We start from the raw sequence: 25,616 nt of genomic DNA, 5'->3' as shown, positions 1-25,616 counted from the left end.
CCTTATCTGGATTAGACCTTATTAGCCCGCTCATCCAAGAAAACTGAAATTTGCGATTCGGCCGATTGACGCAAAGTCATTAACATTAGAAATTTGGCTCTGCAGATTACCTCGGTTTTTTCGAAGATTCTCAACACAAAGTTTCGCTGTAAAAGAGCCCCCACCCCCGCCGTCGAACCTATTACATCCCAATAACTATCGTCCTGAAAAATAAAACAAATCTGGTGACAGTCTACAAGGGCTCAACTTTCACAGAAGTGTGTGTAATGTAGTCCTACTATACCGGCTGCAAAATGTGAAACGTATGGGGTGGAGTGGGGTGAGGTGAGGTGGGCGGGGAGTTTGCAGCGTTATGGCATACTTTCATTTCGAATTCCAAATGGCAAGGGCTATAAATACGTGCACATCAGCATGTACAGAAAATCTCGGGTTTTCGTCTCATCCGAACGACTATACGTTGTCCCTTGTCCAGCGGGTCTCCGTCCTACACAACTGGCAAGGGGGAACCGCCCGCCGCAAAATCCTGTTCAACATTCTCGGCCTGGACTTTCTAGGCGATCTATGATGTAGATTGTACTTATACAAATGCACTCATATTTTTGTGACATAAACAACAATATGCTTTATTCGTTTAGTTTAATCAACGGATTTGTGGTGCAAATGTTACAATTTAAAATTATCGTTCTTTATACCCTCAATTTACAGTAAAAGAATAAACCACGAACGGATGAATCGAATGCTGCTGGCAAACGGCTCACCATGATTGTAATCAATGTCTCGGGTTAACGCTGTACACTCACAGTATCTACGGGTGGGCATTTAAAGGTAAAACCGAAACTGAATTTGGTTCATAAATGAATATGAATGACGCAAAAATCCCTGATTTAGGATACAAATGATTCAATTTAAGAATTTATAAAACCTCTAAATTTGATTATTAAATAAAGTGCTATTAAAGTTTTTAATTGACAATGAAGGGGTTGTAATCCGTTGCAAAGTACAATATTGTGAAAGTTGAATGTCCTCAGGAATATCAGTCCAAAAATGGTACAATTCTATCAGTACTTACAAAGATATGATGAATTGTCCACTGCAGACGATAACAGTCAATGCAAGCATTAACTATATTTTTCTGAAATACTTCCCCAGTTAACATTGATGGTTAGATTTACGTAAAGTTTACGTCATTATGGTTAGATTTTGGTTAGCGTCCAATAATGGTAAAATTCTTTGGTTAAATTTACGTTACTTTTACGTCATAATGGTTATGGTTACTTTTACGTCAGAAAATGACGTAAATGTAACGTAAACTTTATGATGTATTACTAACCAACTTTTTTCGCTTTAAATACTTCTTGATTAAATAAAATTACAAGTGTGTGCACATTCTAACAATTGATAAATAGTTGGAATTCAGACATAATAATTATATATGTATTATTGGTTATAATTCTAACGTTATTCTAACGTAAATTTTACATCAGGTTTCTAACCGTTAGTTTATGGTTAGTTTTCTGACGTAAATCTAACGTTAGTTTTCTAACGTTAATATAACGTTAGTTTTCTAACGTTAATATAACGTTACTTTTATGTCATAATTTTAACCGTTAATTTAACGTTAGTTTTCTAACGTAAATCTAACGTTAGTTTTCTAACGTAAATCTAACGTTAATTTTATAACATAAATCTAATGTTAGTTTTCTAACATAAACCTGATATTAGTTGTATAAAGTAAAACAAATGTCAGTTTAATTTCATGATACTAACAATTAAATTACTGTCATTTTTTATCCTTAGTTTTCTTACGTAAACAAATGTCAGTTTAATAACATGAGCACCATTTGTAATGAAGCGACTCGATGAAGAAGGCTAACCATATCCCACAGGACAATACTGGTGTGGACTAGAATAAGCAGACGCCAAAGACTGTAATTCAATTTGGGCTTTTTGCATATTTTGTCGAACATAATTGATTAAAATATACAGTAAAACCAGATAAGACTGAACTTTATTCAGTTTATATACATTCATGTTATATTATTATATGCCTTGCTACCCATTTTTGTCCATTTCCAGGTGCCCAACAATAGAAATGAAATGGGGTTTAACGTCCTACTGTTCTGCTCCGAACTGGGCTAATGAAGACGGGCATGTGCCATACAGTGTCCTATGAGGGACATTTTGCCCGTACAGCGGCACTACGACCTACTCTTATATCGAATTCCAACTGTCAAGGGATCTTTTACGTGCACACTAATGTGTCAACAGGACCTCAGTTTTTCATCGGATCCGAACAACTAGACAGGTGTCCTTATCAGGCCCTACGTCACGCATCACTTTCTCGGCCAATGCAGGGATCGAACCTTTTAACTCCTTTAAGAATTTCAGCCTGTAAGCGACACATAAAGAGAAAAAGGAATGAATGAATGACCTACTCTCATTTCGAATTCCAGCTGTCAAGGTTTCGTTTACATGCACATGCAACATGAGCACAAGATCTTGATTTTTTGTCCTATTTGAAGGACTAGACACTGTCCTACATTACAAACAAGGGGAAAATTCTATACCAGGATCGGACCCCTCGTTAGTTAGCCAGTGTGTTAACTTGAAAGTTAACCATTAGCCATTCAACCACGCCAGTGTGCTACAAGGGAGTTTTATCCGGACAGCTGTGCTAAGGCCTACTCATATATTGAGTTCCAACTGTGCCGATGTGTACATGGGACCTCAGTTTTTCGTCCCATCCGAAAGACTAGAAACCTGTGCAGTGCACAAACACATTCTCCTTATTATTCCTGTCTGTGACTACAGTAACTTGATATTGTACACATTGGAGTGCACGTAAACGATCCCTTGGTAGTTGGAATTCGATATAAGAGTATTCTGTTGTGCCGCTGCCCGGGCAAAATTTCCCTCATAGCACACTGTATGGTGTAGGCCCATCTTCATTAGCCCGGATTAGGAGCAGAACAGTAGGATGTTAAACCCCATTTCATTTCATTTTGTGTACATGGGACCTCAGATTTTCGTCCCATCCGAACGACTAGACAGCTGTCCTTGTCAGGCCCTCTGTCCTGCAACACTGCCAAGCAGAAACCACATCGGAAAATCCTGATGAACACTAGCCAGTCAGTGGCTCCGGGGTCATAAATGTAGTGCCACAAAAAAAAAATTTGCAGTTCACAAACACATTCTCCTTACTATTTGAGTCTGTGACTACAGCAACTTGAAAGTAGTCCAATTAATAGCCTTTTTTATGTGGTTTTGCAATCGAAATCAAACCTGAGAGGGAAAACAAATAATGATAATACATGAAAAAGTGTGGCACCATCCAAAGGGAGAGTGAGAATGAAATGGGGTTTAACATTCACTCGACACAAACTAGGTTATTTCAGGACTAACCGTAGGGGTCTTTAGCAGTGGGAGGAAACCGGAGCACCCAGAGAAAATCCACGGGGTTGGACAGACGTCCCTACTCCTTGTCATATTCAACCCGGGAATGGAACCCATGCCAGTTGACTCAATGACATACCTTATGATACAACACGCATGCGCTAAATCGATGGACACACTAGCCGAATCGTTCGGCTGAATGGGTGGACACACTAGCTGAATGCTTCGCCCGATTCAACCTGTCGGTTGCATCACCTTTCACGTCACATGATTAAACATGGCGGCGTCTGTGTCTTTAATCTATCATGTGACTTCTCGATATGAGTGGTGATTGGCTAATGAATTCTATATTCGGCCGAATGCTTCGGCGAAGCGAACACACCAGGCGAATATAATTGATTCGGGCGAATTATTCGGCCGAATGACAGTGGACACCGAATCATTCGGCTAGTGTGTCCACCGCCTAACCATTTGTCCATCCGACCCTCCGCCAGTGCGTTACCAGGGAGTTTTGTCTGGACAGGAGTGCTAAGGCCTACTCTTATATTGAATTCCAACTGCAAGGGGATCTTTAAGTGCATGCCAATGTGTACATGGGACCTCAGAGAGAATGAAATGGCATTTATCATCAACTCGACACAAACTAGGTCATTTCTGGACTAACATATATAGTTTAATTTTATTTCAATAATTCGCGTGCCCGTAGGGGTCTTTAGCAGTGGGAGGAAACTGGAGGACCCAGAGAAACCCATGAAGTTTGACAGGCGACCTTACTCCTTGTCATGTACAACCAGGAAATCGAAACCACGCCAGTTGACTCAATCATACCTTATGATACAACGCGCACACGCTAACCATTTGGCCATCCAACCTCGCGCCAGTGTGCTACAAGGGAGTTTTGTTTGGACAGCAGTGCTCAGGCCTACTCTTATATTGAATTCCAACTGCCAGGGGATCTTTTATGTACATGCCAATGTGTACATAAGACCTCAGTTTTTCGTCCCATCCAAACGACTAGACAGCTGTCCTTGTCAAGCCCTCCGTCCTGCACCACTGACAAGCGGAAACCACGTCGGAAAATTCTGATGAGCTTTCTCAGGCAACACTGTGAGCGAACCTGTGACCTCCAAGCAAGCCAGCCAGTGTCTTATTCACTTAGCCACTGTGGCAAAGGGGTCATAAATATAATTCCACAAAAAAACCTGTGCAGTTCACAAACACATTCTCCTTACTATTCGAGTCTCTGTGACTACAACAACTACTCGAAAGTAGTGCGAACTGTAAATTTTATTTTGTTAAACCATCGTAAGAAAAGAAACATATTGAATATGCTTGTCAATATTCTTTCTCTGTCAGAGCAGCTAAAAGGTGAAATTGTCTTCCAAAAACTCTTTGTGAGTCCTCTTCCATCCAAAACTTAAAAAAAAATTATTTCAAAAATGGTGTTGAGAGAGAGAGAGAGAAATGGGGTTTAACAAGAGAGAGAGAGAGAGAGAGAGAAATGGGGTTTAACGTCCACTTGACACAAACTAGGTCATTCGGGACTAACATATAGTTTAATTTTATTTCAATAATTTGCTTGCGCGTAGGGGTCTTTGGCAGTGGGAGGACCCGGAGAAAACCCATGAGGTTGGACAGGCGACCCTACTCCTTGTCACGTATAACCGGGGATTCGAAACCACGCCAGTTGACTAAATGACAGGTCGTCACCATTCGGCCATCCAACCCCCCAAAAATGGTGTTGAAATGGGTGTTTTTGTGAATGCGCTTAGAAATACTCATGTGTAATGAAGTGCTATAATTGAACCATAATAATAATATAGTAGGCCTAGTGGACTCCTCCGTCTCATTTTGGTTGAATGTTTGGAAATTTGATGGCTAATTAGATTTAGGACACTCTGGCATATTTTCTAGGCTTGGCTTCATGTGGCCTGTTTTCCATGCATACAAGAATTAACCAATTAGAAGTTAAACAAAATAAAATCTGCTCCAAAATATTACAATACTTTTTTTTATTTCATTGCCCAAAACACCTTTACAGCCTGAATGTTAATTTTGGGGCAGCGTTTAACTGCATGGGTGGTAATTGAATTTATTAAATTGACTAACTTTTGCACAATAAGTAAATATAAATTATCTTAATACCCCAACTCAGACAAGTTAGTGGCCTTTCAAACCAATTTAAATTCGGTCAAAATTTGTAGAAATTTAGATATTATTTTATTGCATGTGTGTACAATTTGTTATGTGTCTAAGCTCTGTTACCACAAAAAATATATTTAATTTAGTCCTTATAGTAGATTCTATCACACGTTTGAAAGTTGTCCAACGGTCGAATAAATATGTTGTAGTTTGACCTAGATAAATATAAGACTGGGAAAATAAATATAAAAAAAATTCCGACATCTTAAAAGTAGATACCTATATTCGCAATGGAAATATTATTTTAAAAATCGGGATTATTTAATTTGATACAACTGAATAAAATGGCTCTAGTCGATCTATTTAAAAAAACATCAACCAAATATACGAGTTGGGCAACTGCCAGTGCAGTACTGCATCCGTCGTGATCCGAATAAAGCTGTACGTATGTATATTATATCATGTGCATGCTTAAAAAAAGGCCTCTGAATCATATAATAATTTCTTCAATTTTACTATTCATAAGCCTAAAATATTACGTAGTTATAGACTATATATAAAATATTGAAGTGCGTAGGCCTACAGTTGATAGTCGCATAGACTCCGTTATCTACGTATATGATATATGCCGCCATTTTGGGTCAAGGTCAAGATAAATTACAGTCAATACAAATGAAGAACTACATCGATAGATTATTAAATGTAATTTCTATTAACTGATTTCAATGTTAGGTGGTCTATGTTTGTTGTCTTTTTCAGTATATTGTCCACATTGATTAAACTATCATTATTAAAATCATTTTGATTCTTCTATATTTGTACGTACTTTTTTACAACTCTGAACCCGGAAGCGAGGTATTCTGGGAAGGGTATTTTAAAGATGGCGGGCGTTTTGGAATTTATTCGTGGAGTGCATGAGAAATGTTCAATATACAGCTACTTGGATTACACAAACAGAGAAAGATAGATTATACCAGTTAAATTGAGAGGTTTTATTTGAAAGTAAGTTTTTTCTTATATCCCCGACTGCTGATATACACGTATACTGAGACTACAAATTCAGCGATATGAAAAGAACTTACAATACAATGTAATAGTAGTAAAAATACTAATAAATACTATTCACACAGATGTAAAATTATTTCTGTCCTTATTTTTCTAATTTTTCACCGTAATTCTTACTTCTGTAAGACGCCAGGTTACGAAACAGTTTGCTTTTGTGAAAAAAAAAAATTACTATCAGGTTATTACTGTACACATTTTCATTTTTACTTAATTAATAATTACTTAGACCTTTTGGACTAAAAAAAAATATGTCCTCACTACTCAACGCTGCAGGCTTTGGCACATGACATTTTTACTTTCATAGCATTGGCAACACTTTAATCTCAATCTTCTCTGATTCTAAATAGCAGAAATATAGCAAATTCTTCTGTAACACTGTAATCAACCAGAACGTAATTCCAAACTTGACGTCTCCCCCTTGGACCCCGACTGCTATTGCTTTTCATCAAAAATCTACCTGCTGTGCATAACTAAAGTTGACTTTTGAGCGCACGACAGAGAGTCTGGAGAGGGCCAACGCCAGTCTCTGCAGGCTGGGGCCAATGTACAGTCTTTCGAATGGGACAAAAAACCAAGGTATTTTGTACACATTGAATGATAATTTAAACCTAATTTCATTTTGATTTTGGAGTATAAAAGTTGCTTTAATTGAATTTTTTTTTGTTTTTTTTTTTACAGACCCTATATTTGAGCACCATTCATGGCAGTCATGTCGAGGAAGTTATAAAAAGGCTGATAAGGGCTTTGTATATGGAAGCTAGATGACATTACTACTTATCATACACAACTATTTGTCACATACCGACTTGGGATTGAAACCAAGCGACTGAACTCAATAACACTCCTCAATAACACTCGTCTATGAAACCACCCAGATGGCAAAGAAATAAAGACTTTTTAATTATGTAACGAACTCATATATGTATCTATGGTAGCACAAAATTCACCAGAATGTAGGCCAAAGCTTTACTTTACAAGCAGTAGGCTTAAAATATTTTCCGTCTGATCTTGTAAGAGTCAATTGTTTATGAATAGTTTGCCTCAAGCAGATATCCTGTCACTGTGTCACAGTATCATATAACCGCTCTTTGGCTTGAACTGAGTTGTATCAGTGAGTTGAAAATCTACTGCAGCCAGTATATTAGATTCAAAATTCTAACGAGCTTTCGTCTAACTTCTAACTTCTGTTCATGTATTTTTTAACTTCTATTCATGTAATTTCTAACTTCTATTCATGTATTTTGTTAAATTAAGACAATGTATAATCCAACTTCTTTATTTGTTCAGTGTAAATTTTAATTCTATTCCATCTTATTTCTATTATTTAGACGAAAAACGTCTTCTTAATTTTTACACTTCTGCCTAGCAACCATCATTATGAAGTCATTTTTGGTGATTGCGCACCTGGTCGGGACCATTGTGTTGATATAAACGACACATTCTTGATAAAGACGAGAGTGTCCTCGTCGAAACGTTGCTTTATATTAAACTCAGTAAGAGTTATCTATAAAATTGTACCCTGTGTTAATGTAGACCAACAGTATATAAATATTAATTGGCTCAATTTGTCTTAAAAAAAATGAACAAATGCTGTTTAGCTTGTATTTGAAATAGAAAATGAAATATAATGGGGTTTAACATCCTACTATTCTACTCCGAACTTGGCTAATACGCCATACAGTGTGCTACGAAGGAAACTTTGCCCGGACAGCGGCACTACGGAACGATTAGACAGCTGTACTTGTTAGGCCCTCCATCCTGCATCACTGACAAGGAGGAACCATGCCGGAAAATCTGGATGAACTTTCTTGACCAATGCAGGGATCGAACACCCTACCGCTAGGCTAGTGAGCCAGCGTCTTACCGACCGTATTTGAAATCGTATTTGCAAACCATACATAGATATCACGTTCAATGTTGTTTGTGGGGTTGGACGGCCGAAAGGTTAGCACGTGCGCGCTGTACCATAAGGTATGTCATTGAGTCAACTGGTGTGGTTTCGATTCCCCGGTTGTACGTGACAAGGAATAGGGTCGCCTTTCCAACCTAGTGGGTTTTCTCCGGGTCCTTCGGTTTCCTCCCATTGCTAAACACCCCTACGCGCAAGCGAATTATTGAAATAAAATTGAACCATGTTAATACCGAACCTACATGTAGTTTGTGTTGAGTGGACGTTTAACCCCATCAGACTCTCTCTCTCTCGCTCTCTCTCTCGAAGTTGTTTTCAATTTTAGCACTCCACCAAACCATTCAACTGGACTAAGAGCGAGTCATTTGTATCAACAGAATGGTCCCGATCAGGTGCTCAATCGCCAAATTGAGCGAACGGTGGCGACACCAAACGACGTCATAATGATGGTTGCTAGGTAGAAATCAAAATTCTAAATTTGTTTACCATTCATGCTTAACATGTAAAGTGACTAGACATTTTTCGCCTTAATAATAGAAATAAGATGAAACAATTAAAATTTACACTGAACAAAAAAAGAAGTTGAATTATACATTGTCTTAATTTAGAAATTACATGAATGGAAGTTAGAAATTACAAGAGTAGAAGTAAGAAATTAGACGATAGCATGTTAGAATTTTGAATCTAATATACCGCCATAGTATACGGGGAAACTTTTTAAACCCTTACAAATTCTTCAAATTTTTGTGATAGATCAATAATAGCAAAAATCTGTGTTAAAATTATATTTGTAATGTGTTTAACAAATTCTATCACACATGTAATATTGGTGTAATTTAGTATATACCTTATTTCAATACTGGGGTATTATATCGTTGCCCTGACTGTTTGTTTGTCCAAATTAGTTTGTGATTGTGAAGGTGACAGTTTTTTATACGCTAACATTTTCATGTAGACGTATATTTTTGTAGCCCCTGTCCGTCCGAACGTCCATCGGTCCGTCCACAATTGTTTGTGGGACCGTAACTTCATGGATTATGGCCCCTGATTGTACTGAAAGTCATGTTTTTAGCTTGTGGACCCTATAGAGGTCAAAATTTTTATATGCCCACATTTTCATGTGGACGTATATTGTGGTAGCCCCGGTCCGTCCGGACGTCTGTACACAATTGTTTGTGGACACTCTACAGGTCACAATTCTTATCCGATTTTGACGAAACTTGAAATATAGGTTTATCTCCAAAAGATCTTGGTTGCTTTCGATATTGGCATGTATCTGACCGTAACTTCTTGGATTATGGTCCCTGATTGTACGAAAAATCAAGTTTTTAGCTTGTGGACCCTATAGAGGTCACAATTTTTATACGCCCACATTTTCATGTGGACGTATATTGTCGTAGCCCTTGTCCGTCTGGACGTCCATCCGTTTTTAGCTTGTGGTCCCTATAGAGGTCACAATTTTTATACGCCCACATTTTCATGTGGACGTATATTGTCGTAGCCCCTGTCCGTCCAGACGTCCATCCGTTTTTAGCTTGTGGTCCCTGTAGAGGTCACAATTTTTATTCGATTTATAAAAAAAAAAACAATGGGAATATATAACCATTACACACTAAGATCTTGGTTCCTTTTCATAATCGCGCATATCCGAACGTAACTTCCTCGATTATGGCTCCTGATTGTTCGAAAAATCGCATAATCAAGGTTGAATTCGAATTAAGGGAAAATCAAAATGAAACTGCCTGACAAAATGTGTAAAAGTATGCAATATGAAGGCATTGGATACTCAAGATTTTAACTGGCCTGCAATTTAAAAATTTAATTAAAAAATGGGAAAGTGAGGCCAAGTCTCGAATATACCTGTGCCCTCATTACCACAATGCACACATCATGTCGAAACTAGAAACTGTGATAACTTGGCTCAGAATGAAGTAATTTGAATGAAATTTTCATTTTACATGTATATTATTTATTTTTGAACAATCATAGCAAGAATGGTCAGCTCTTTATCTAAATCTGGGCTAATGAAGACGAGCATATGCCATACAGTGTACTATGAGGGAAATTTTGCCTGGGCAGCGGGGCTACGGCCTACTCTTATATCGAATTCCAACTGCCAAGGGATCTTTTACGTGCATGCCAATGTCTACACGGGACCTCGGTTTTTCGTCCCATAACGACTAGACAGCTGTCCGTCTGTCAGTTCCTCCGTCCTGCATCACTGACAAGGGAAACCACGCTGGAAAATCAGGATGAACTTTCTCGGCCAATACAGGGATCGAACACCCGATCTCCAGGCTAGCGAGCCAGCGTCTTACCCACTTAGCCACTTGATCCCCCCCCTTTGGTGAAAGAGAGAGAGAGAGAAATGGGGTTTACCGTCCACTCGACACAAACTAGGTCATTTCGGGACTAACATATGGTTTAATTTTTTATTTACATAATTCGCTTGCGCGTAGGGGTCTTTAGCAGTGGGAGGAAACCAAAGGACCCGGAGAAAACCCACAAGGTTGGACAGGCGACCCTACTCCTTGCCACGTACAACCGGGGTTTCGAAACCACGCCATTCGACTCAATGACAGACTCAACCACGCTAACCATTCAGCCATCCACCCATCCCCCCCCCCCTTTGTTGAAAGAAAACAGAGCTGTGGCTAGTGAAATGAAAGTTTAACGTCCTACTGTTTTGCTCTGAACTGGGCTAATGAAGATGGGCATACGCCATACAGTGTGCTATGTGGGAAATTTTGCCCGGACAGTGGCACTACGGCCTTCTCTTATATCGAATTCTAACTTCAAGGGCTCTTGTACGTGCACGCCAATGTGTACATGGGACCTCATTTTTTTGTCCCATTTTAATGACTAGACAGCTGTCTTGTCTAGCCCTCTGTCCTGCATCACTGACAAGGGAGAACCACGCCCGAAAATCTGGAGTAACTTTCTCGGCCAATGCAGGGATCGAACACCCGACCTCCAGACTAGATAGCCAGTGTCTTACCGACTCAACCAACGTGATCCCCGTTGTGGCTACAATTCCTGGATTTGAAGGTCAGGTATGATATGAAACGAATATTTTGAACCGGTTCACCAATGCAACCAATCCGTGACGGGTTAACTGATAGAGGGTTACATCCTTGATATATATAAAGGTAGCTCAAAATTCATCTCTACATGTACAGAGGCCAAGGGGGGATCATGTGGCTAAGTGGGTAAGACGCTGACTCGCTAGCCTTGAGGTCGGGTGTTCGATCCCTGCATTGGCCGAGAAAGTTCATCCTGATTTTCCGGTGTGGTTTCCCATTGTCAGTGATGCAGGACGGAGGGCCTGACGAAGACAGCTGTCTAGTCGTTTGGATGGGACAAAAAAAAACAAGGTCCAGTGTACACATTGGCGTGCACATAAAAGATCCCCTGGCAGTTGGAATTCGATACAAGAGTAGGCCATAGCGCTGCTGCCCGGGCAAAATTATCTCATAGCACACTGTATGGCGTAACCTTTTGCGTCTCTTCAAAATATTTCAAATCTTTTGTCATGGATCAACCATTGCAAATATCCGTGTTACAATTATATTTGAAATGTGTTAAACCAATTCTGCAACACATGTAATATTGGTGTAGTATATATCTTTGTTTATACACCCACATATCAATTTTGGCCCTGTTTGTCCGTACACTGGGTGTGAAATGTGAATCATTCCGATTGTGAGAGGACAAGCATTATCAATATACAGCTTTTCAGGACTTTGCTTTCCTTGGTTAATTCTCCCTAGTCTAGTCGTTTGGATGGTACGAATGATCGAGGTCCTGTGCACACATTGGTGTGCACGTGAAAGATCCCTTGGCAGTTTGAATTCGATATAAGAGTAGGCTTTAGCGCCGCTGTCTGGATAAAATTCCATAATAGGACACTGTATAGCATATTTCCATGTCATTAGCCCTGTCGGAATAGGACATTAAACCCATTTCATTTCACTCATTCCAAAGTTAACTTCTATTCCATCAATACCTTGAGCAAATAAGATAGAGGCTATAGGTTTTGGCCCAATTTGGTCAATATCCCAGTTTTTTCTTTCTTATATGCATATCAACACTTTCATAGCGCTAATGTAGACCTTTTTCTTGAACATTTTCCCGTGTCAGTGATGCCGGACAGAGGACCTGACATGGATGGCTGACTAGTCATACGGAAGGGACAAAAAAAACAAGGTACAGTGTAAACTCAAGTGTGTGTGTGTGTGAAAGATCCCTTGGCAGTTGGAATTTTATATAAGAGTACGCCATAGCTCTGCACACTGTGTGGCATATGCCCGTCTTCATTTCTCAAACAGCTGTGGATAAAAACTGTTAATATTTAAATGTGTATTTTGTATTTTATAACATTATATTTTTGTCTTTTAAATAAAGTATATGTATACATACTTGTAGTATATTTTGTCATATAATTCTGCTAGATTTTTAACTTTTCTGTGCAATACATTTAGAATTCTGACTGGTTATGGGTAGATAGAGAGCAATGGGGTAAAACATCCAATAGACATAAACTGTCCTTTGGGACTAAGTGATTCAATTCAAGTTGAATAATTCATCCGCACCAGGAATCTTTAGTAGTAGGAGGACCCAGAGAAAACCCATGTTCAAGTTGGGTGTGGAAACAAACCACTTGACTCAATGACAGACCTTATGATCTAAAGCGCACACGTTGGACCACTCAACTTTTAGCCTCACCCACGGGTCAGGAAAATTTGATTATTGGTTGAATGTACTTCCCATTTACTGCCGCAAATAATGAATAATTTTGAAGGTTTTAATGCTCATCAAAATTTGACTTTAGAATTGCATCCGTAAATGATGTTAATTTAATGTTAGATTTACGGTATAATGATCGGTTAGATATCCATCATTTTGCTCATCCTTTTAACGACAATTTAACGTCAGGAAATGACGTTAATCTAGCGTAAAGTTTACGTCATTTTTACGTTATATTTACATCATTTTCTGACGTAAATCTAACGTAAAGTTTACGTCATTTTCTGACGTAAATCTAACGAAAATGACGTAAACTTTACGCAAATTTTACGTTAGATTTACGTCAGAAAATGACGTAAAGTTTACGTTAGATTTACGTCAGAAAATGACGTAAATATAACGTAAAAATGACGTAAAGTTTACGTTAGATTAACGTCATTTCCTGACGTAAAATTATCGTTAAAAAGATGAGCAAAATGATGGTAAACTGACTGACCATTTTTACGTAAATGTAACGTAAAATTAACATCATATTGTTATGTGATCGATCGGTCTCTTTTCAATCGGATTGATAAGAATACATTTTAGATTTGATACTTTAAGTTGTTGACACGCATGAAATGCAATACACATTAGTTACCCAAGAAGCTGCACAGAAGATCGTTAATATATTTTGGGAGATTTTTTTTTCTTTGCATTTCCGATTGCATTAGACTGTCTGAAAATTTGAATTTTTCATCCACCTAAAAATTCGAGGTGAATGAATTAAGATAAACAAAATTTGAATAAAGCATCTTTTGAAAATACGGGTTGTATCCATGTCTGTATAAATGACTAACGATTTTCACAAAATCAACACTCAGAAATTATACGGGATTGGACTACATAAATATGCACCCCCTGACAGCATGAATATCAATCAATGCGTGGGAGTTTGCGAACCGGCTATGACCTTGCCGAAGACTCCCGATGTACAAATCGGTATTCACCGGCTACAACCATCGCGCACGATTACCATACATTATCGTCCACTTGTTGTTAATTACTGACTTACATCCTGCTGTATTAATAAATTGTCAGTTTAATAATATTCAATAGCTTTTAGTAAAAAAAATCTATCATCCTTGGCTGTTAAGTAAAAAGTTCTTAGAAAGATCTCAAATCATTTCATTAACCTAACTACCGGAAGGGTCGGTCAATGAATGCATCTGTTAGCCGAATGGTAGCGAATGTGTGTGAGGTGGGGAATGTAGATCTGCAACCATAAATGAATATCAGCCATATTGCAAAATGGATGACTAAACAAGCTGAAATACTCATGTAAAATCTGATATGTTTGACCAACTGCGCTTTCATGAGATAAGACACCCTCATAAACCTATCGAAATTTCGCTCTAAGTTATCCACGGAGGTCTAATAATCTTACAAAATGTCTGACGAACTAACAATCGAAGAACTTCGGTTGGAAGTGGAAAATTTAAGATCTGAGTTGAGGGAAACTACAGTTGAAAAAGTGCAAGCTGCTGAATATGGATTACAGGTAAGTGTGGCTTGTGTACAACAGACTATATTAAATGTGAATGAGATGCGATTTAATCTAATATCTCTGTACGGTATTTATACTGTAATGTAGACTTAATATTTTATATGGTACTGAACTAGGCTAGGCTATACTTTTCATTCATTCACCTGCATAGACTCATAGACTAGAGATAGACTGAATAATCCAACTTTTGAGTCTTTTATACCTCCGTACTAGCCTAGGTCTAAACATTTATTTATCTTGCGACTTTGATATGTAAGCTTAATCGCCATTGGGCATTAGTATTGATGACTTTGTCTTTCTCTGGTGGTACGCAGAGGCTCTATCACTGATCACATCAGATTCAGAGACTGGATTATTAAGTCTACGGTATTGTGCTCAATCTGATCATGTCAACATTGGCAGTCGTAATCCAATGGAAACATTTTTTTTTTTCTTCATATGTTCAGTTTTGTAGTACTTGTGGGCCTACTAGTACTAATTACAGAGTTTAGTAGGTGGCCTTTGTCATACTCATAGGTCTATAGAAATTCTAGAAAGGATTGGCCATTCTTCTATTGTGGATCGTAGAGGTATTCACTTTAAGAAAATATAACTGTATAAATGACGTAGGCAAAACCAACTGAAAGTGTTTAAGGGTTTGGCAAGGCAAAGTGTCTACTCATTCATACAGAGTGAAAAAATAAAATGCAGTCCACCCATGTACTCAGCTCATTGGTGTGCATGTTGAAGAAACCTCCACTGTTGGAATTCCGTCCTGCTCAATAATCTGGAGGTGTTTGGCTCGATCCTGGTGTTAGGCCTACCTGGGAAAGTTCCTTGTGGTTTTTGAGCGTGGTTTCCATTTGTTAGTGATGCAGGATGGAGAGCCTGGCAGTGGCATAGAACAGTGCATTCCCATCTTCATTAGCCCAGATTTAGCAGGGAAAGTTGGATCCCATTGCATTTCTTTAATGTATCTTGAGTCATAAATAACTACTGTACTTTGATAGACACTGTTATTAAGTAAAATTAGATAACTTCATGTGTTTAGAGGTTGCTGAGCATGTTAGGAGACTTATAGACAACAAGTTTTAGTATAAAGGCCAAAAGGAACTCTTTGTGGTTCAGGTTATACAAGTCAATTAACAGAACACACCCTTAATTTTTCTCAAATAACCATACGTGTAGTTTACATGTACATTAAAATGCATACCCTAGTTACATCCACATTACTGGTACAATAAATTAACAAAGGGGCATTTATATTTCTCAAATTAATTATATTGTCCATATTTACAGTGTGCATCAACATACAGTCAATGGATATTTAATAAAAAAGTAATAAAAAAAGTTTTAGAACAAGTATAACTTGAATGTAGAAGAAGTACATGTATAATGAATTCATTTCTAGGTCAATTATGTTGACAATTTCACTCTGAAATTCATTCACAATTCTGTATTTTGGGTTATATAAATTTTGAATTGTAATATCAAATTTGCAACATAATGACAAAACAATAGCCAAGGCAATATGAAGTTTAATACAATACATAGTATCATCGTATGTATATTGTTTGGTACATTTAAGCTTATAATATACATGCATGGACAGTTTAAATGAAAAATGAAATGAAGCTTGTTACTACTGTTACTAAATTTGAGGAAAGGAATGCATTTTTGTGTGAAACCAGTTCGAAATGGGTCTATTAGTATTACTAAAAACAGGATACATTTAGAAAAATAAATTAAAATATTTTAATAAAATTCAAACTACTTGGCTGTTATCATTTACAGACATATCAATGCTTATATTTTACTCTTTTGTAAGTTTACATCTAAAAATGTTTGTTGGTCTAGATTATTGGTCAGATTTTATTTTCGTGGGGTAAGATTGGATAGAACTAAAAGAACTAATACATCAATATTTTAATAACATACATGTACATCGATGCTTGCATTACCCGTATATAGTTTTTGTTGTTGCATTGTAAAGTGTTTATTTCCAAATATTTATAGCTTAATTACTGAGCAAGTTTCTGGAAATATGATTTAGACCATTGTCAATACCAGAATTTCAGTGCTGGAATCTGTCTGCGGAAATCCAAGCCAAGACTGATTTATAGGATCTGTCCTGGGAAATGAGAAAAAAAAGTTGAAAAAATTGGCAAAATTGTCTCCCAAAAATAGGGTTGGTCTGGTAATGGTAGGCCCAACAACAACAGTGACTTCAAAACATCTTTTCTAAAAATAAATAATCTGAATAACTATTTCAGGTTTTGGAAGAAAAACAGCAACTGGAACAACAGTTTGAAGATCTGGAAAATCAGTTTGATAAAATGAAACATCAGCTTGATTACGCTGAAAAGGTTTGTATTTATATACATTTGAATAATACATGTAGTAATTGGTTGTTGTGTCTGAAATTATACTCAGATAGAAATCGACTCATATGGTCAGCAGAGCTACAATGTACAAACATTGATCAAGTTGCACAAGTTCACTCAATGCGTATTTCTACAAATGGAATGTATTGATCTCAGATTATTATACTATGATGTAGATACACTTGTGTATGTATTATTTATGAATCATCAAGGTAAAGTCACAGTAGCCAGGCTTTCTTCATATTGTTTTATCGTACTATTTAGAGAGCAATACATTGCATTGTTAATGATTTTAGAGGTTTTGTTGTGTCATTTGGAAGTCTGAGTACACTATTTCAGACATCTCTCTTTTATGGAGTTATTTCCCTTGCATCCATAGTTAACGGTAACCATACTTGTATGGTCCAGTATACACATTGGTATGCAAATAAAAGATCCCTTGGCGGTAGGAATTTGATATAAGAGTAGGCTGTCTGGTAAAATTACCCTCATAGCACACTGTACATGGCGTACATGTATGCCCGTCTTCATCAGCCAAGTCGGAACAGAACAGTAGGACGTAAGCCCCATTTCATTTTATTTTCATTAGCCCAGTCGAAGCAGTACAGTAGGACATTAAACCCCTTTTTATTTGTTCATAGTTGTTTTGATTTGTTGTTAGAGCCCAACTCACAACACGGTCTCCATAACCTAAAGTTCTGTTAGTTAGTGGATAAAGATAAATACCAAATTTGCTATTAACACCGTTTTAAAACCACATCATAAATATTGCTACCATTGATTAATGTTGTATTTTTCAGGCATTGAGTAAGCACCAGATAACTTTTAAAAAGCACCATGAAAGTGGAATACATGATGAAGAGGAATTTTTACAAGAAACAGCTACTCGAGAAGAAGGATTGCGATCAAACATAACAGACCTGGAAGTAGAATTAAGAACTCTGCACCAAAGCTTTGAACAAACCAAATCAGAAAATGAACGCTACAGAACCCTTAATTCTGAGTTACAACTACAGAACGAAAACTTGGAAACTATCAAACAACAATTAAGGCATGAAATAAGAGAATATAAAATCCGTGAAAACAGAAATCTCTCTGACTATGCAGAACTAGAAGATGAAAATATTAGTCTTCAGAAACAGGTATCGTTATTGAAACAAGCCCAAGTGGAGTTCGAAGCCATGAAACATGAAAATAAACGACTTCAAGAATGCACTGAAGACCTAAATAGTCAAATAAGTGAGTTGGGGAACTTAAAGAAAATTATTGAACAAAATTTGGAAGAAGCTTTAAATTCCCTTCAAGCGGAACGTGATCAGAAACACAGTCTCAAAAAGGAGTTAGATCTGCGATTAGCTCAAGAATCCATGTTCAACATTAGCAATTTGGCTCATTTCGGTGGACTCTCTGATGGTCTTAAGTTCAATATTAATTCAGATAATATTGACACAGGTGCAGATGAGGACCTTGAAACTCAGGATCATCCAGCTTTAAAACAGATTGAGGCTGATTTCTCAAAACATGACAATATTTCGAAACCTAGGGCCGGTGTTGTTAATGATATTTTAAGTGAAATTCAGGTTACTGAGGTGCAAAAATTAGAAAAACTTATAGAACAAATTGAAAATGAAAAATTCAAGCTTCAAGCATCAGTGAGTGAAGCGCAAAAACGTTATGATGAAGCTCAAAAGGCATATCTTAAGGAAAAGGATAGATCCGAAAAAATGAAGAGTCTAATAAGCTCATTAGGAAACCTAGATCTCTCAGACATTGTTAATCTATTTTCCATTGAGAACTTAACAGTTGAAATTGATAAAGAGGAGGATCCAGAGAAAAAGGCCATTCTTCAAATGAAGAAAAATATTTTGCATAATGAATTGAAATATTCCAAAGAATTAAAAGGTTTAGAAGCTGAGTTGGAAGATTTACGTAATTTGGCACCAAGCGGTATCCATGAAGAAGTCAGTAAAAAATCCTTACAACAGCATGCTGACAAGATTAAAGAATTGGAGAAGACAATTAAATTTTCAGTTTCGGAAGGCGAGTTAGATCAGCATAATCTCAATGCAACACAAGATGAACTTATAAACACCTCAGATAACTTAGCTCTGTTGTATCATCTGATTTGTGAAATGAGTGGGTCTACTCCAAGTCGTGTTGTTCTTGATCACGCTAAAGCTGCTGCAGCTCTATCTAAGGTAAATGGTGAAAGCCAGTCAGATGCAACTAAGACTACTTCAGAAGAGAATGGACCTGTATCTGATACTGGAGAAGATTCTCAAGATAAACGAGAAGATCCAACCTCCTGCTACATTCTTTCACAGACTATTAATGACCAGGTTAAATATCTTAGAGAAGCTGTTGATCATCTGTTAGATGTTACACGCCAAAATGTTGATGATGGTGAAAACGCAGATTTGAAGGAAGTTCAGGAACAGGTCGTAAAGTTGAAGGCTATGTTATCAACAAAACGAGAACAGATTGCAACATTACGTAGTGTTCTCAAGGCCAATAAATCTACCGCTGAGGTTGCGTTAGCCAATCTTAAGCAGAAGTATGAAAATGAGAAAGTCATTGTAACAGAAACGATGATGAAATTAAGAAATGAATTGAAGGCTTTGAAAGAAGATGCAGCCACGTTTGCATCGTTGAGGGCAATGTTTGCTCAACGCTGTGATGAATATGTTACTCAGTTAGATGAACAGCAGAGGCAGTTAACAGCTGCCGAAGAAGAAAAGAAAACTCTGAACTCGTTACTGCGAATGGCGATACAGCAAAAATTAGTGCTGACTCAACGTTTGGAGGATCTCGAGTTCGACCGTGAAAGGCGTAACATTAGACGTGTTCCTAGACCCAAAAACAATCAGGCCAAAACAAACTATCCTTCATTTGAGGATCAAGGTCAAACGCGGAGGTCATATCAAAAGCGTGATTATTAGGATGTGATTTGTGTTGAGTGGTTTTGTATACATGTAGAAAGGAATGGTATAATACATGTATGGTTATAAGTCTATGGATCCACAGTGAGATGTGCACTGTGTATAAACTTAATAAATGCAAACTATAAATGTTTTAGATAACAATATTTTTAAAGCATGAATGGCTAGTGTATGCTTTCGGTATACTTGTATTATCTCAGAGAAGATTATTTTATAAAAATAAACAGGATTATACAGGTATACATTTTAATCCATTCTACTCTAGTCAGATGGTTAGAATGGAATTTGTACAAAAATAGGATATTAATTAAGGTATGGTCTTAAACCAAAAAAATATCTAGGATGATATAAAGGGCTCTTTGTACTAAGTGTTTTGATTATTTTTGTATAAAATTATTATAAAGCAATTATGTATATTTCCAAAACTTGCTGAGGTTGTTTGCAGTGCATATATATAATGATGTTACTTCTATGGAAAGGTAGGTTTTCCACTAATACTTTATCTTGAAGTTGACTCCTGATATAATTTAATCATTAGATTGATTTTAATTCATTTCTATAATCTTTTGGTAGTACTTAAATATATACTATATACATATAAATCTTTTATTCAATGTATCACATGATAAATCAATTCATCAATATTAGAAAAGGAGGTGTAAATTGGAGGTTGCCAATTTGATTTTTGAGAATATTTTTAATCTCAATATATTGATATTCCTAATCATAGCATTTATAACATGGTTCAAATTAAATGTTTTAATTTGTATTTATTCCTATTTGTGTTAGCATTTATTAATGGAAACAATGAAATAGTTTTAAATGCAATGTTATATCCACACTAGTTTAAATTTAATACAACTTTTATTTATATTATATTAGATGCAAGTAAGAAATTTATATATTACCGAAAAGATAACAGTTTTAGCTGGGGTTTTTTATTCTCAAAATAATTCTTATTCATTCCAAAATATAAACTTTGATATTGAAATTTATTACACATATATGTGATATAAGTCATTTCTAGAATTACCAAGATTGTCTTCTCTTTGATGTAAACAGATAAAATTTTTAGCATCTTAATCCGATTTTAACAGTTCTATTACAAAGTTGTTAACAGTTAAGAATATGAACATGGCAACTATAGGTGCAAACTTGGTGTGTAGCTATTTATTGATGTTGAAATATATATGTTATATTTATCTTTTAATAATAGAATTGAGATCCTTTTGAGGGCTTTGCAAACATGAAAAAGTTTATAGTTCTAGGTACAATTTCTTGTTTGATGTTTATAATCAATTTTTTTTTGCATTTCTCTATCTATGATTTTAAACTTCAATTACGCTTAAAAGTTATAAATGGCCAACAAGAAATCAGATCTTATTGAAATTTATAATGTATGTTATTTTATGTGAAACAGGTAAGAAATGGTCACACTTTTTTTTCAGTGAGCAATAGATATACTTGTATACTGCAAACAAACCTAATAGATGTGATAACTATTAATATTTTATAAGAAACTAAGAAACACTATGATATAATTTATTATAACCATAACCATTAGTTATGAATTATTCACGAAACTGTATTATTTGGGGTGATGGACATGTGTATCCGTGTATTGGATAGGGTAATACTGTTTTATAATATTAGATACATGTACAATATATTTAATGTTATATGATATTATCTTAACAGGGTTTTGTCCATCAATTTGTCTTGTAAAGAATTTTTTATTTAAGACATTTTAGAACTTAAAAGATATTAAAAAAATGTTTTAACCACTAGCATTATTAGAGATTTTAAATGACAGGATGTCTCTGGTTTGTTTTTTATACGTCCACATTTTCCGAAGGACGTATATCGCCCCTGTTCGTCCGCCCGTCCACAATTTATTTGTGAATAATCTATAGGTCACAATTCTTACAGGATTTTGACAAAACTTGAAATATAGGTTTTGCTCCAAAAGATCTTGGTTCCTTTTGATATTGGCATGTATTGGACTGAAACTTCATGGACTATTTATGGCCCCTAATTTTACTAAAAATCACGTTTTTAGCTTGTGGACTCTCTAAACGTCAAAATTTTTATCTGATTTAGACGGAACTTGAAATGTATGTTTATAACCCAAAGATCTCGGTTTCTTTCGATATTCATGCATATCAGACTGCAACTTCCCGAATAGTGGCCCCCGATTGTACGAAAAATCGCGTTTTTAGCTTGTGGGCCTTATAGAGGTCACAATTTGTTATCTGATTAAAAAAAATTGTTCAAAATATATCACCGTTACACCATAATGATGATTGAGTTCGAATTTCGTGAAAATCGGACCGAAACAGCCGGACAAAATGGCCGCAAATAGTGTTCAAGTATGTAATGTCAAGGTTGTGGACACCCAAGACGTCACAATTTTGATCCGATTTTGATGAAACTTAAAACATGTTTATATCCCAAAGTACCTGGTTCCTTTCGATATTCGCGCATATCTGACCATAACTTCCTGGATTATTACCCCTGGTTGTACGGAAAATCGCGATTTTAGCTTGTGGACTCTCTGTAGGTCACAATTTTTTATCCGATTTTAAAAATCGGTTAAACATGTCAATGTTGTACTTTGATGATGATTGAGTTCGAATTTCGTAAAAATCGCGCTGAAACTGGCAAACAAAATGGTCGCTCATTGAACGCAAATAGTGTTAAAGTGGACCCGCTAGAGTTCACAATGTTTGTCCGATTTTGATGAAACTTAAAATATATGTTTAATCCCAAAGATCTCGGTTCGTAACTCTTTGGAATATGGCTCCTGATTGTACAAAAAAGTCCAGTTTTAGCTTGTGGTGAACCCTCTAGAAGTCAGATTTTTTTTATCTGATTTTAAAAAAAGTTAAAATATATCAGTGTTTCAACCTAATGACGGTTGAGTTCAAATTTCGTGAAAATCAGACCGAAATTGCCCGACAAAATGGCCGCTCCTTGTACGCAAATAATATAAAAGTATGTAGTACCAAGGTTTTCATCTGATTTTGATGAAACTTAAAATATTTATTTATATCTCAGAGATTTCGATTCCTTTTGATATTCGCGGCATATCGGATCATAACTTCCTGGATTATGTCCCCTGATTGTACGAAAAATCTCTTTTTTGGCTTTTTTTCTGTCCATCTCTTGCAAAATGTGGGCGTATCTTGCATGTCGACCGCTTGTTTAAATAAACAAGATGATGTTTAAATCTGATAGCTGATGTGCTAATTGTTTAAAAAGGATTTCGCTGAAAGTATAGCATGTATTGAAAAGTGTGGTGGGTGATGAATTGCTCATAAATTGTTCAGTCATACCTGAAAGAACGGTGTCAATCTCTGTAAACAACTTTACAACCACGTTGAACTACTAAATCATTACTATACTAAACAGCAGAATGACTAAATTTCGATTTATTTTCCCAGTGTATCAATGATTATACGTAGCTAATGAAAGTTTGAAAGTCAAACTGTGATGAAACATCAGACATTTACAATATAGGACCCATTACAGGATAATTTCGTACTGATAATGCTCTTATAATTAGAAAGATTGATTGTCTAATATTTTATGATCAGGGCATAAATGGGGTTTCTTTTAATACGAGTTCAATGTTTAGTGAACAATAAAGAGGAAGTGGCCATCTTTTCTCTTTCTCAGAGATGTCACTGTAGACTTGCGACACCATGGCACGCAAATCAGAACAATATCCACACAATTTTCCTTCACTTGATTATTTCTATTCATTCACGGTCAATTTATTTAATTAAAATTTATGGTGACTACAGGGAAGTGAGTGTGAAAATAAATATCACCTGCTCACGATCACGAAGTTATATTGCTTTTATGCGTACGTACACGACCAATTAATAGTATTTCATATGACATTTTCATCACTGACATAATATCTAAGGATTATGTTGCAGACCGGCTTTGATAATCTAAAACCCCGTTTACATTACAAATTTTAAGCGAAACAGGCACGGTACCAGGTACAGCGCGCTTCGCATTTTTGTAGTGTAAACGGGTCAAACGTAAGCGTGCCGCGCCTGGTACGGTGCCAATCTGGCCCACGAAAGTGAGGTGGTTTCGGAACGGTACCAGGACCGGCTCGCCTTAAATTTTCGTAGTGTAAACGCTAACCGGTCTGAGCACGAATTACTGCGCATGCGCCAAATGAACCTTTACCTTTTTCCCCGCAAACTTTGACAGCTCTGTCATCAGTTCTGTCAAAATGGCTACTCAAAATAAAATTTAATCGACCATCATAATTGTTTTCATCTGGGTAATTTGTATAGGGACTGAAATTAACTTTTCTGTGAAGAGTTCCACATTTAGCGTGCTTGGCACGGTTCTGAGACCGGTTATTTTAGAGTAATGTAAACGGGCCAATTTCTTGAAATTTATCGCGGCCTGGTACCGTGCCCAGAAGGGCACGCTTATCGCAGCCAAGTGTAAACGGCGCTATAAAGGCGGCTTTTTGTAATCACGCTTAAATGTTTGCAGCGCGCTAAAGATCCACTGACAGTCGAAATAAAAACTAAATCGCCTTTGGTGAATAAAAGTAAGACATTTAAACCCCATTTACAGTCAGGTATCCTTAACCGAGGGCATTGTCAGAAAACGAGACATCCCCGTCCCACAATCACTTCTTGCGCCACCACTGAATATAATATAGTTATTAAAAATCGACAGAAAGCTACGTTACCCCTGGAATTGCTAATAACCCACCGCCATCTCTATTTCATTCTGTAGAATGTGTCATTACTGGCAACCTAAAAAACAATTGACATTACTTGTGTCAAAGACTCAAATATATCGGGGGCCTCGACCATACACACAGTGGCGGATTAGGCTCCACCAAGGCCTGAGGCGGCAGTTGCTGGAGGGCCTATTTAGTTTTTAAAGTTAGAGCCAAGGTAGTTGCTAACATTAAAAACGGGATTCGTTACTCAGGTTATAATATTATTAAAATATTAGTTATAACTATTGAAATTTGTCGTACAAAATGTTTTGACAGCAGAAACGTCACCGGAAATCAACTGTACATACACCTATTTTCAAGGATAATATTTCCTCATGATGGGGTGTTTACATCGAAACTAGCGCAAGATCTTTTGCTAGATATTTTTTCTTAAGCCAAAGTCGTTTGATATTATTGGTAATGTAACTTTATATGCCCATAAATGACGTCACGTGGATACAATATATTAAGCAAGACATAACCGAAAACTTACAAGGATTTAACGTACATTGTAGGCCTACGTTTAAAAAATAAGATCAGATCTCCAAACAATAGGGCCTATTTAAAATGGCGTGGGCCTAATTAATTTCGGGTGAGGGCCTATGTTGATTCCCGTTGGGCCTAAACCCCACCCCCTAACATTCATTGTATATGCGTTTTTAATCGTATCAGACAAGTCTAAACAAATTTTTTTTACAAAATCTTTGGGCTTGAGGCTGCAGCCTCATCAGCCTCACTGATAATCCGCTAC

The 25,616-nt window shown here is 36.7% G+C and overlaps 1 protein-coding gene and 1 long non-coding RNA gene across 4 annotated transcripts in view; both read left to right on the top strand.

Moving 5' to 3' along the window:
- The first annotated feature begins 1,299 nt into the window (after positions 1-1,299).
- Positions 1,300-12,927, top strand: LOC126827221 (uncharacterized). 2 transcript variants are annotated; one of them, XR_007682610.2, is made up of 3 exons: positions 1,950-5,976; positions 6,295-6,537; positions 7,279-12,927. It is a non-coding gene; the product is annotated as an uncharacterized LOC126827221 (long non-coding RNA). The 2 variants fall into 2 exon arrangements; XR_008788721.1 differs by having other exon boundaries at positions 1,300-6,537.
- A 1,560-nt stretch (positions 12,928-14,487) lies between these two features.
- Positions 14,488-25,616, top strand: part of LOC126827152 (protein bicaudal D) — a 51,697-nt gene continuing 40,568 nt past the window's right edge. Inside the window, exons 1-3 of one of the 2 annotated variants that reach the window (XR_007682586.2) lie at positions 14,488-14,795; positions 17,054-17,146; positions 17,965-21,523. Coding sequence is in view for 1 of the 2 variants with exons in the window: in XM_050556383.2 (XP_050412340.1) it covers positions 14,685-14,795; positions 17,054-17,146; positions 17,965-20,103 (2,343 nt within the window). In the remaining variant the exon portion in view is untranslated. Of the gene's footprint in view, positions 14,796-17,053; positions 17,147-17,964; positions 21,894-25,616 lie in introns of those variants that run through there. The other variant, XM_050556383.2, reaches the window with a different exon arrangement.

This window comes from Patella vulgata, chromosome 7 (assembly GCF_932274485.2).
Source record: "Patella vulgata chromosome 7, xgPatVulg1.2, whole genome shotgun sequence".
In the NCBI taxonomy this organism is placed as follows: Eukaryota; Metazoa; Mollusca; class Gastropoda; family Patellidae; genus Patella; species Patella vulgata.
The sequence above is the reverse complement of the archived record's forward strand: the minus strand, read 5'-3'. Positions and strand labels throughout refer to the sequence as shown.